The sequence below is a fragment of the Prionailurus viverrinus genome, chromosome B1 (assembly GCF_022837055.1).
Source record: "Prionailurus viverrinus isolate Anna chromosome B1, UM_Priviv_1.0, whole genome shotgun sequence".
NCBI lineage: Eukaryota > Metazoa > Chordata > Mammalia > Carnivora > Felidae > Prionailurus > Prionailurus viverrinus.
The window spans coordinates 149,889,758-149,904,128 of record NC_062564.1 but is presented as its reverse complement, the minus strand read 5'-3'; the positions used below and the strand labels follow the sequence as shown (position 1 = coordinate 149,904,128).

At 36.0% G+C, this 14,371-nt stretch overlaps 1 protein-coding gene across 1 annotated transcript; it reads right to left on the bottom strand.

Annotated features, from left to right (window-relative positions):
• Positions 1-1,498: 1,498 nt before the first annotated feature.
• Positions 1,499-10,684, bottom strand: LOC125164871 (eukaryotic translation initiation factor 4H-like). Its single transcript, XM_047857610.1, is given in 4 exon segments — positions 1,499-1,678; positions 6,819-6,913; positions 10,190-10,633; positions 10,636-10,684. Coding segments are annotated over 4 exon segments (768 nt in total).
• Positions 10,685-14,371: the final 3,687 nt, after the last annotated feature.

The following is a 14,371-nucleotide window of genomic DNA, read 5'->3' as shown; positions in this document are numbered from 1 at the left end:
TCGCTCTGCCCCTTACCCGCTCATGCTCTCTCTCTCTTAAGAATAAATAAAACATTAAAAAAAAAAAGGAAAAAAAACTATTCCCTAAGGCAATTATTCCAGGCAATGTTGAGCTACTGAACCTCAATATTGAGTATTCATCAAGACCACAGCAGGAACTCAATGGTATTCAAGGAAAAGAGAAACTATTCCTCGTTTTAACCTTTCCAGGGTGCCAATTACTTTATGCCTGTTGCCCAGATACCATGTGAGGTTTTCAGGATTCTTCAGAGCAACAAAACCAATATATGTATGTAATGTATGTATATATGTCTTTATATTCATACATATACATCCAACGATATATATATATATATATATATATATATATATATACACACACACATTTATGTGGGAGGAAGTTTGGGTGATTGTAGGTATGTGGGTGTGTAAAGAGATTTTTTTTAAGTTTATTATTGTTTTTTAGTAATATCTGCACCCAACGGGGGCTCAAACCCATGACCTTGAGATCAAGAGTTGCATGCTCTTCCAACTGAGCCAAGCAGGCGCCCCTGAAGAGATTTATTTCAAGAAATATGCTCACATGATTTTGGGGGCTGACTAGTCCAAAATCCATAGAGTGGGTTGGCAGACTGAAACTTAGGCAAGAGTTGATGTTGCAGTCCTGAGTCTGAAATCTGTAGGTGGCCTGGGGAACAGTAGGGTAAGGTTTCTATGTATAGTCTTGAGGGCAGATTTTTTCTTTTGGGGGGGGTGGGGAATCTAGCTTTTTGTTCTTAATGCTTTCAACTGATTGAATAAGGCCCACCTACATTGTGAAGATAATCTCCTTTACTTCAAGTCAACTGATTAGAAACATTAATCACATTCCAGAATACCTTCACTGTACCATCTAGACTAGTGTTTGATCAAACAACTGGGCAACATAGCCTAGCTATGTTGACACATAAAATTAACTATCACATCATGCCCTGTATACTTAAATTAAGCTGTGAACAAACTCCCAGAAAGATGTTGGTTTTGACACAAGATTTGGTATATTAGAGAGAGTTGAGTACATGAAGGAATCCTAAGCTTCCTCTTATTAAATAAGTCAATAGCCAACATAAAATCATGCCATGGGAGGAGGGTAGCCCTCAGTTTGTGTTCAGTACCAGATGGGTCCAAAGTTAGCTTTTCTACAGCTCCTCTGTGGCCCTAAGCATGGAATAAAATTTGGGTTAGTGATTCTGTTGTCTAGATCCTGCTAGAACCTGAGTTTTAAAATATCTGCTTTCTAGAAGCTGATTTCTATAATAACAAGGAATATAACTTCTTTGCAGTTTAGAAGCAACAAATACTCTTCTGCCAACCATTGACCAAAAAACATTAAAGGATCTTTTCTCTGTCTGGAATGTTTGTCTCAGCTGCTCCAATTGAGGAAAAGCAGGGCCTGCTAAGAGGTCTCAGAGCCATACTTTATTAAGGTGCTATTGTTGGTGTTCTTGTGTATTTGTGCCTATAACTGAGTCTTTGAGTCTACTGAGACAAAACAGAAAGTTCTGCTGTCATCTGCAAACTCTGTCTCGCAGACCTCCATCCATTCTCTGAGGCTATCCATTTGGCCGCCTTTGGCTTGGATCCTCTTCTGGCTCTTACCGAGGCTGCTCTCAAGGAATATACCACCTTTGCCCAAGACCTGCTTGAAGAAAAAACAAAAAAAACAAAAAAAAAACCACTCATTTAAGGTGAAATCCTACATAAGCTGCAGTTATCTATAAGGCCACTATACCATATGATTGACACCAAAGTTACAGGGGTCAAAACTGGCCCAGTATAACCCTTATTAAAACATCAACTTCAAAAATCTTTCCCTTTATACCAGAGATTAAGGACAGAAACAAATGCCCTTTTTATTCCAAAAACCTCTCCTCATGAGTGTTTTATCTAATATTTTGTTATTTCATTTTTAGTGTTCTCAATCCAAGCACAATTGGGTCCTTTACAGACCATCGAAGGCTACTCTTCTTGGCTCAGCTTCTGTACAATATTAAGAAACAAAATAAATGATTAAAGATGATGCAAGAATATTGCCATTATTATTGACAGAGGAGAAGCTGGAAAATATGACTTTAGGTCTTAGCCAAAGAGAATTACTAAACCACAGATTTAGGCAGAATTTATCTTTAAAGAAAGAGTACATGCCCACTCCCAGAAGAGAGTAGCAATGAGCAAAACATGCCAGCCCTTCTCTCCAAATTACTAGTTAGATAAGACACTTCACCTCTTCAGGAGCAGAATGAATAAGGGAGTAAATAGCAATTCAAAATTAAAACAACGAATCTCCTTTTGCTTTGAGCAAATCTCAGAAGTACCCTCATTATCATGGAGCAATTAATGATCATCTGTTCACATCCCCCCTCCCACACCTGCCCCAGTCGTTCATTTTTTATCATTTTGGGATTTTGGCCAGACCGGCCTGAGAAGGGGCTTCCTGGTGCTTAGCTACAAAGCCTGAGAATCATTATTGTTAGTGGGAATCATGCAGTGGGAGGAGTTCGGCAATTAAGATATATCTTGGTTCCTAGCACTGCTAAATCCTTGGAAGGGTGCTATTTGAACCTAATTCTAACTGCGTAGTTAAAGAAAAATGGATTTTGTGAAGAAAATATCTGCAGAAAAGGATATGGTTAATGAGCTCTATTGGAATAAAATAAAGGGTCAAATAGGTCTTCAGGGACCATCTGCCAAAAAGAACTCACAAAGACCTGAGGCATAAACTGTAAGCACTGTATGACATTCCTCAAATTGTTTGTTTTTGTTGTTATTCTTGTGAGCCCATTGTATTATCAGTAAAAAAGGGCACAGACAAATTGGGTTTCAGGTATCGATTTGAGAAATTGCAGGTAAGTAGTAACAAAAACAATAAAGTGAGAATGTTTGGTACACTCTGCAGGCAGTTACTAGAGACAGATGACAAGGTATATAACAGATGGTGGCAATTTAAAAAATCTGTTATTAGATTTCTTTGATGAAGAATTACTTTGAAGATGATATTTCTCTAACTTCAGACTTTCCTCTAATTCTAAGCCTAAGACTAATTATGAACTATTATTATAAAAGAAAGAAGTAGTGAGAAAGGAGGGTCATGAATTTACTGTGGGTTGGGTAGGTAGAGATTTGTTTAGTAAATAGTTGTTTTCCTCTTCTATATGCAGTCTCCAAATTTTCTTTGGAATAGAAGTCATGTTTTCATTGTGGAAGTGTTAGCTAAGAAAATAACTTCAGGCCTCAAGTGCTTTCAGTACATTTGTTCTATGACAGATTAGTTAAGGAAATAATTATTTCCACATATCTTTGGCAAATAAGAACAAATTCATAAATTGTCATGTGCATGATCATGTGAATCTGAGTTTCCATATCTTAGTTATTTTCTTTCATAGTAGTTCAGAGTTGAAATTTATTCATTTGAACATCTTAATTCTTAGCAGTGGTTGGCCTACCTTCTGTCTGAATGAAATTATTTTACAAATAAGAAAATAGATAAGCCTATGAATTAGAACAAGGCATACTCTTATTATACTAATCATTAGACTTTATTATTACCTGCCAAAACATAATGTGACTATGTATATTTAAAGCTGAAAATATTTTCTTGAATATCTTAGTTTTCTCAGAATTATTTGAATGGGTAGAGGTGGGGGTGTGGTATTATGGAGAGCCAGAAAAAATATTCTCAAACATTCTATTCTGGATATGTCTATGGAGGGAAAACATTTCTGGAGTTCTACCATAAAAGTATTCATTACAGAATGATTAGACTTGTTAAATTAAGCAATAAACCTTTTAGATGAAGAGTAGAACATCTTAATGACCTGATATTAATCAAATATTCTTACATAGGACATAACTATAAGGGAAAAAATGACAAATTAGATTATATCAAGATAATAATACCAAAAGATACCACTAAGAGACCAAAAGTTAAGTCACAGAATCAGGGAAGATATTTGAAGTACATATAATAAAGGAAATATAACCAGTATGTGTATATATACACACATATATATATATATATATATGTACATATACACACACACCTATATACATCTATGTGTAAACATACTCAACACACACTCATAAATATAATAGACACACAGTATCTTTCAAATCAATTTTATTTATTTATTTAGTTTCAAGTTTTTATTTAAATGGTATTTAGTTAACATAGAGTGTAATATTAATTTCAGGAGTAGAATTTAGTGATTCATCACTTATATGCAACACTCAAGTGCTCATCACAAGTGCCCTCCTTAATACCTATGACCAATGAGCACATCCCCTGCCCAACTTCCCTCCAGCAACCCTCAGTTTATTCTCTATATTAAAGGTCTGTTTCTTGGTTTGTCCCTCTCTCTCTCTTCTCTTTTTCTTTCCCCTAGTTTCATCTGTTTTTTTTTTCTTAAATTCCACATATGAGTGAAATCATATGGTATTTGTCTTTCTCTGATTGACTTATTTTGATTAGCATAATACACTCTGTCTTTAGACAGTCAAGACATTGAAAATAAGTAAAAGATTTGAGCATGCATTTCATAAAAAAAAAGGATATTAAAATGACCAGTTAACATAAAAAGTTACTCAACTTCACTAGTCAATAAGGAAGTGTAAATTATAACCACGGCGTGATACAAACTCACCAAAATGACTAAAATGAAAATTACATAAAATAAGTCATGGGGAGAATGTGGGACTGAACACCAGTAATGTAATTGAAAATTAGTATAACTACTTTAGAAAAATCTATGTGGTATTTTTTAAACCTGTGAATATCATATTTAACTCTTAGGTTAAATTCAAGGAAAATACACCAAAAATATGTCTGCCAAAAATATGAACAAGAATGTTCATAGCAGTAGTATTTGTAAAACCAAACAGGAAACTCTTTCAATGCCATCAAGGGCAAATAAATATTGGTATATTTCCACAATGAAATGTCATATAGTAATGAAAATGAAAAAAAAAAACTACTAGTACAAGCAACATGGATAAATCCTCCAATTATAATATTGAGTGAAAATAATCAGAAAGCCAAAGAATCTATATGTATCATTCCAATAGTATAAATTTCAAAAAAAGCAAACCTAACCCGTGGTGTTGGAACTCAGGATTGCAGTGTCATTGTGGGGAATACTGACCGGAAAGGGGTCCAATGGAGGGGAAGGTCGGTATGCTGTTCTTCTGTTTCTTGAGTTGTGGATCTAGTTACCCAGATGCGTTTACTTGGGCATATTTATCTGGATACTTAAGATTTGTACATTCTTCTGAATGCATGTTATGCTTCACAAAATGTAAAACTGTATTGACAGCTGAAAATTCACATATTGCCATAGAACTTCTGTAACACTAAACACTATGCCTTCCCTAGTAGGCTGCATTGAGCTTTATTTTATATCTATTTACTTTATGTCTATTTGTTATGTATTCCTGCCTTTTTCTGATTTACTTTCCTTGGGTATTGGCTTTGTTGTAGAAATCCAGTGTACTTCAAGTATAAGACCTCAAAATATGTCCATAAGGACAATTCAGGCAAAACAATGTAAGAACGGAGTTTTCACACATACCAATCTGTTTAGAAATTTAGCTTTTAACCAATGGAAGGAATAACATTCATGAAATAAGCAAAAATTTTAATGAAATGGAATTTGCACCAATTATTTAAGCTAGTGAATAGGTCACACATTGAGCAAACTGTCCTGGAAAAGTTACTAATTTCTTTTATTTTGAAACAGCGCACATTTGGCTAAAGGTCCAAGGTAGAGCTGTCTAATTCACTAAAATTCCTTCCTCCTTTCCAATTATTTTAAACCACTGGTTTTAAGTTTTATTTGCTGAATTTTTTGCATTTCCAAATAGGAATCCAGTCAGTACAAAAGAGTATCTTGATAGCTGTTATCTCTCTCTTTCTCTCTCTCTCTCTTTCTATCATCTATCATCTATCTATCATCTGTTTATCATCTATCACTACCTGTCTCTATCATCTAATCTATCCATTTATTATCTATTTATATATTATATATCTCTATCTATCTATCATCTATCATCTCTCTTCTATCTTTCATTTATCACTACGTCTTTATGCATCATCTATCTATATCTCTCTATACCTATTATCTATATATCTATTTATCTATTATCTATCTATCTATCTATCTATCCATCTCCATATATACCTATAATCTTTCCATCTGGTATTTACTTGGAAAACACGAATAGCTCTTCATCACTTGGAAATAGCAATAGGTAATATGGCCATTGGTTTACCTTTGACGTTTACATAAAATGTATAATCTGAAACCACTATCCAGGCTATCTTAGAATCTCTAAGGAGAACCACAAGAATTTTACTTTCTTTACAAATGCTTGAATTTCAGTATGCTCAAGAATTTTGGTACTCCTGCTCAATAGCTTAAAAGAAAAGAAGAGATATAGAGGGTACAAGTTGCAAGGAAATATTTTGTCCTTTCTCCTCCTTCTCCTCCCCTATTCAAATTTGCACGAGAAGTTTCTCCACAAGATTTATGACAGCTTGTTTTCTTCCTCCCTCAATAGGAGAGAACAGGACAGGGTACGGTCAGTCCTCATCTTATGAATAGACTGCATTACAAAAACTATCGTATTAGTTATGTATTTGGACTCTTAGTGAGCTTTTAAATCAACACTCAAAGCACACAGTAATTTAGTTGAACTTGAGCTATGCTGATGCCATCTTTTTAAAAATGATAAACAAATGCCAATTATACCATAGTTTATCAGAGAAAAACATTCACAAATCTAACCTTGCCCGGGTTTGCAGGCAGTGTCCCTGCAGCAGTAGGTCTCTGAAAGTGGACAGAGCTTGGAACATTTACATTGTAAGCTCGGACATCTTTACCTGAATACATTTATGTTAGTGCTTTGAGAGGTCATCTCATATCTAATACCTGAAGGAGATTATTTATATATAATTCTATGTAGTGTCATATAATTGTTAAGAATGACATTTTGGAGTAAACCAGACTTAGATCTATTCCTAATTTAAAGTTTCAGGTTTCTCACTTTATTTTCTTCCAGTTTTATTAAGAAATATTTGACATGCATCCTTGTATAAGTTTAAGGCATACAGCATGTTGGTTTGATTTACATACAGTGTGAAATGATTGCAGTGGGTTTAGCTAAGATCCATACTCTCATAAAAAGAAAAGAAAAAGATAAGAAAGGGGGAAAAAAGGAGGAAACATCTCCTTTGATGAGAATTCTTAGGGTATACTTATACTTTTTTTTTGACAACTTCCCTATTTATCACACAGCAGTGTTAGACATAGTTTTCATGCTGCACATTATATCTCTAGCACTTCATTATCTTATAACTAGAAGGTTGCACCTTTGACCACCTTCCTATAATTCCCTTTTCCACTACTCTTTGTCTCTGGTAGCCACCAGTCTCATCTCTTCTGAGTTCCCCCCCCCCCACTTAGATTCTTTTTTAATATGAAATTTATTGTCAAATTGGTTTCATACAATACCCAGTGCTCATCCCAACAGGCGCCCTCCTCAATGCCCATCACCCACTTTCCCCTCCTCCCACCCCCCATCAGCCCTCAGTTTATTCTCAGTTTTTAAGAGTCTCTTATGATTTGGCTCCCTCCCTCTCTTTTTTTTTCCTTCTCTTCCCTCCCCTCATGGTCTTCTGTTAAATTTCTCATGATCCACATAAGAGTGAAAACATATGGTATCTGTCTTTCTCTGTATGGCTTATTTCCCTTAGATTCTTCATATAAATGAGATCACACAGTATTTGTCTTCTCTGTCTGACTTATTTCACTTAGCACAATGCCTTCAAGGTCCATCCATATTGCTACAAGTGGTAGGATTTCCTTATATTTTCTTGTTGAATAATATCCCATTATCTATATATATCTATATATATCTATCTCTATATCCGTATCTCTATCTCTATCTATCATCTATCATCTATCTGTTGCATTTTTTAATTTGTTCATCTGTTGATGGACACTTAGCGTTTTTCCATGTATTGCCTATTGTAAATAATTCTCTCCTATGCTTTCTATGTTTTGGCTATTGTAAATATCGTAAAAAATGTTTATTTTATATACATGTACTATCACCTCTTTATCCGTTAATCTATCAATGGACACTTAGGTCATTCCCACATTTTGGCTATTGTAAATAATGCTGCTTAGAATATGGGGTACAGATATTTTTTCAGGTGAGTTTTTCTTACCTTTGGATATACTCCCAGAAGTGGAATTCTTGGATCATATAGTAGTTCAATTTTAATTAAAAAAATTTTTAACTACTTTAATTTGTGAGAGAGATAAAGAGGGAATGAGCAGGGGAGGACTAGAGAGAGAGGGAGAGAGAGAATACCAAACAAAGGCTCTGAATTGTCTATGCAGAACCTGATGTGGGGTTTGACTTCATGAACCGTTAGATCATGATCTGAGTCGAAATCAAGAGTTGAACACGTAACCAACTTAGCCACCCAGGCACCCCTCTATTTTTAAGTTTTTGAGGATTTTCCATACTGTTTTCTGTAATGGTTTTTTACCAATTTGCAATCTCACCAACAGTGCATAAAGTTTCCCTTTTCTCCACATCAACACCAGAGTTTGTTATCTCATGTCTTTTTGATAATAGCCATTCTAACAGACATGAGGTGATCCCTCATTCTTGTTTTCATTTCCATTTCCTTAATGACTAGTGATGTTAAGTAAATTTTCATGTACCTATTGACATTTTGTGTATCTTCTTTGGATAATGTCTATTCAGGTGCTTTACCCATTTGTTATTTGCATTATTTGGTCTTTGTTTGTCTTTGCTATTGAATTATATGAGGTCTATATATGTTTTGGATATTCATCCTTTATTAGAAAAGTGGTTTGCAAATATTTTTTCCCATTCTGTAGGTTGTCTGTTCACTTTATTATTTCTTTTGTTGTGCAGAAGTTTCTACTGTGATGTATATCCATTTATTTATTTATTTATTTATTTAGTTGCCTGTGCTTTAGGTGTCATGGTCAAAAAATAATTACCAAGACCCATGTCAAGGGTCAAGGGTCTTGTTCTTTTCTTCTAGGAGTTTCATGGTTTCAGTTCTTAATGGAAGATTTAATTTATTTCAAGTTAATTTTGTGAGTGGTGTAAACGTTGGGTCCAGTTTTATTCTTTTATATGTGAATATCTAATTATCTCAGCACCATTTATTGAAGAGACTGCCTTTTGTCCATTGACTATATTTGGCTCCTATGTCAAATATTAGTTGACCATATGTGGTTGGGCTTATTTCTGGGCTGACAATTCTGTTCCATTGGTCTCCTTGTCTGCTTCAATGCCAGTATCATATTGTTTTTGTTTGTTTGCTTTAAGTATTTTGTAAGATTTTCTTTTATTTAAAAGATTATTCACAAACTGCCATACCCATATATTTACTTTCTGACATACAGCTGAACGTGGAATTCCATTCTCACATTTAAAAGTCAGCTGGATTGCACAGTTTAGATGAATTTGTTTTGTTCTTAAGCTTTCCACATTGAAGATGTAAGTAGTCATCTGAAAGCATCAGGTTTGATTACAACCACATAATACATGTCTTTCTTAAGTATTGGTGTTACACAAATGGTTCTTATTTTGGAAGGAAAGGTGGCAGGTAAAGGAGGGAAAGGAGAGAGAGTTCATAGTTGCTGAGACCTCAGGACAGAGACACAGTGAGAGAAGCCAAGGATGCCAGCTAGTGAGGACAACTCCCTAAGCACACTGTTAAGCAGGCTAGGGGACCTTGTAGCACCCTGTTCCCCTCCCACTGTCTGGTCTCTTCCACTGGCTCTAGTTGCTGGCTGGCCCTGAACTACTCTCAATTGGAAGGACTGGTACTCGGTGCAGGACCCAGGTTGTTCACACACAGGCGTTGGAGCTCAGAAGCAACGGCCCAGGCCCTGGCCCTGGGTATGTGCCAAACACAGTGTGTAGGAACAGGCAACCGTGTCCTAAGGAGGAGACCTGGTGACTTATAGCCTCTGAAGGCTCTTGACAGCTCTGCAGAGTAAAATCCTCAATTCATCAAGTGAAACACTAAAGTGCCAGATTTTAGGCCCATTTTCATTATAAAATTCAGGGAGGGTGGTAAGCACAGCATCTCACTGTTACTTACGCCAAGGAACAAACAGATAAATGCAAGGCAGAGACGGGGACACACACATGACAAAGGTCTGAGGAGCGCCCGTGTCCTCACTGCGAGCACAGCCTCTGTCATCCGGTCCACCTTTCCTGAATCCAAAGCCACTTTTATCTTGTTTTGTGTCTTCTGCAATGTCCGCACGAAGTGACTGATCACCCAACCATGCACCATCATGTGTCAAGCCTTCATTATGGGAATCCACCTCATCAAATTCTACATAGCAGAATTTGTCTGTGTTTTTGTCTCTGACTAGCAGTACACTCCTTATTCTGAGATCCTTAAAGATAGCATCTGTGTCGCCCTGAACTGTATTAAAAGGTAGATTTCCTACATATGCTGTGTAGCGGGGCTCTGCGGGCATCTCCTTCTGGCTATGGGAACCATGGCCACAAGCACTGCTGCAGGACCCTCTGCCGTGCCAGAGCTACTGTAGGACCTATCATGGTAGCTATCACCAGAGTCTGCCATTTGCCTTCTCCTCTGGGAGAGGAACCAGTACCATACTGTTTTGATGACTATAGCTTTACAGGATAGCTTGAATCAAGAGGAATGATATCTCCTGCCTTGTTCTTTCTCAAGGTTGCTTTGGCTATTTGGAATCTTTTGCAGTTTCATATAAATCTTATGAGTGCTTTTTCTGACATCTGTAAAAAATACCATTGGAATCTTGATAGAGATTGCATTGAATCTATAGGTGGCTTTTGGTAGTATTGACATTTTAACAATATTAATTCTTCTAATCTATGAATATGGGATGCGTTTCCATTTATTTGTATCTTTGATTTTTTTTCATCAATGACTTATAGTTTTCAGCATAGATATCTTTCATTCTTCCTAGAAATTGAGACTATTATTATAATTACTGGAAAGAAAATTCTTTCAATATCAGATGGACTTCAATTCTTGGCTTTCAACAAATAACAAGGAAGGAGACTCAATAAAGTTGTCATCCAATAGATTATTAACATTTTAATTTTTTTTGATGATTTTTGATATTTGATTTTTGTCAGATAAATCAGAACAAATGGGATGTATATATATACACACACACTACAAATGTACATGCATATATGTGTGTGTTTGCATATACATATATATGTATATATAATGAGATTTATTGCAAAAAGTTGATTTGTATGATTGTAAAGCCTAGTTAGGCAAGTCTGAAATCTGTAAAGCAGAACTTCAGACTAGAAACTCTAAGGCAGGAATTGATATTGCACTTTTTAAGTGGAACTTCTGAATTACTTCTTCCTCAGGTATATCTCAGTTTATCAATGAGAAGCTCCTTTACATAAAATCAACTGATGGTAAAGAAGATATCCAGATGCCCAACAAACACATGAAACGATGCTCAATGTCACTGATCGTCAGGGAAATACAAATCAAAGCCACACTGAGATACCACCTCACCCTGGTCAGAGTGGCTAAAATGAACAAATCAAGACTATAGATGCTGGCAAAGATGTGGAGAAAAGGGAACCCTCTTGCACTGTTGGAAGGGATGCAAACTGGTGCAGCCACTCTGGAAAACACTGTGGATGTTCCTCAAAAAACTAAAAATAGAACTACCCTATGACCCAGCAATAGCACTGCTAAGAATTTATCCAAGGGATACAGGAGTGCTGATGCATAGGGGGCACATGTACTCCAATGTTTATAGTAGTGCTTTCAACAATGGCTACATTGTGGAAAGAACCTAAATGTCCATCAATGGATGAATGGATAAGGAAGATGTGGTTTATATATACAATGGAATACTACTTGGCATTGAGAAAGAATGAAATCTTTCCATTTGCAGCAACATGGATGGAACTGGAGGGTATTATGCTAGGTGAAATAAGTCGGTCAGAGAAAGACAGATACCATATGTTTTCACTCATATGTGGAACTTGAGAAACTTAACAGAAGACCATGGGGGAAAGGAAGGGGAAAAAATATTTACAAATAGAGAGGGAGGTAGGCAAACCATGAGACTCTTAAATACAGAGAACAAACTGAGGGTTGATGGGGGGTGGAGGGAGGGGAAAGGGGGTGATGGGCATTGAGGAAGGGCACTTGTTGGGATGAGCACTGGGTGTTGTATGGAAGTCAATTTGAAATCAGTTACAAAAAATAAAAATAAAAAAAATAAAAGGAGTCCTTATCCCACATAATGAAGATATTTCATTTTGGGACTTCACATAATCTGTGTTCTTTTTTTGTTGTTGTTTGTTTATTTTTGAGAGAAAGAGAGGCAGACAGAGTGCAAGTGGGGAGGGGCAGAGAGAGAGAGAGAGGGAGACACAAAATCTGAAGCAGGCTCCAGGCTGTCAGCACAGAGCCCGACAAGGGGCTTGAACCCCTGAACCGTGAGATCATGACCTGAGCTGAAGTCAGATACTCAACCGACTAAGCCACCCAGGCGCTCTGTCACATAATCTATGTTCTTTTGGGAATATTCTTTTGTAATAAAAATGTTATTTTTATTAAAAATTTCAAAAAAACAGTCAATTGATGGTAGATATTAATCACATGTATAAAATACCTATTCAGCAACACCTATATTCATTTGATGAAGTAGCTGGGTAGCATAGGCCTATCTAAGTTGACATATAAAACCGATCATCGCACATACCAACCTCAGTAAATTAATATTATCAATATAGTGTTGTGTTAAGAAGGTGTCTGAGGCTACAGTTTAATCCAGCAGAGAAAAGTGCCTTAATCTATTAGTGCAATACATATATATGCTATGTTTGTTTAATTTGTGTTATTTAATGTGTATTGAAATAGATTGTGAATTTGCAAAAGAGAGGTTTACAAATAAACCTTATTGGATGAGTTCAAGTGACTCTAATGTCATCATGCAGAACATGGAGCTTGCACTAGGCATTGTGGAAGCACTAAAAGGTGAAAGCCAGTACTTGTCATCAAAGAACATAGCTTAATTTGTTGATAGGTAGGTAGCTCCAAAGGCATAATGGTGTTTAGGAGAATACCTCTTTAGTAACTGTCAGATAAATTATCCAGGGGACAAATACTAGAAGACTCGGATGGAAGGAGAAGTTTCTTTGAGAGAGAACGTGGCAAGAGAAATGTTTATTGAAATGAAATTAGTAAATACACTTTAAAAAAAGAGAAATAAAATTAGAATTGGGCTTTTAATCTAGGGAGGTGGAAATATGGCATCCTGGATGTTTGTGGGAGTGAGGTTGGGAGGAGAAAGGCATGATGTGAACAAAAGCACTGGTGCAGAAACACAAAGAACATTCAGGCACTGATGAAAACAGTTGGATTATGGAAGCATAAGGCCAGGATAGCCATAGTTTTAGAGTTTTAGAATATGGAGGAAACACGAACTGATTAATTTTACAGAATGAGAAACTAAAATCTATTTCTTTTGTTTTCTAAAATTTAAGCATTTCACTAAAGGAAAATCCATGATTAAAACACAGTTCCCTTGGGAGTTTTTGTGGCTCTTTTCTTTTTATCAATAATGGCAGTTTTATAATAGGCACCTACTCTGGACAAGTGCCAGTACTTGCTTTGAATGCCACAGTGAAACAATATTTGTGGACACATTTAGTTTCTTGGAAAACGGTCTTTGATTGATTAGCAAGGGGCCAAGGATATGAAAGTAATCTCATCCTTGCCAGACATCTGCTATCACTATCCCTGAGGTATGTGCTTAGGTAAGAGAAAAATAGAATGAGATTATTCTAATTTTTTTTTTGTTTGAAAATTGTATGGATGATTGTTGAATAGGAAAAATAATGATAAAAGCATTATTTTAGGAAAATTAACTTGATGGCAGTTTTTAAGTGATTTTAAAAGATATCAGGCACTTCTGAAATTGGAATTCTAGTAGGAGTGTTACTCTGTGGTGTGAAGCTTGAGTTGATGAGAGAGTGAACAGAGTTCTGGCATTTGGATCAGAGGCAACACCTGTAAGAAAAGTAAATGAAAATCTAAATTCAATTTGTTTCTCCACTCTATATCCAGTGCCTAATAAAATACCTGGGGCATAGTTAAAGCTTACTTAATTTTTTAAAAATTAAAATCCAGGTACAGAAACTTATTTCCACAAAGGAAAACTAGGGAAAATAGAAACTATCCTATCCTGCTAGTGAAGGCAGTCAGTGTAGCCGATCTATTACCCAGATTAAAGACTAG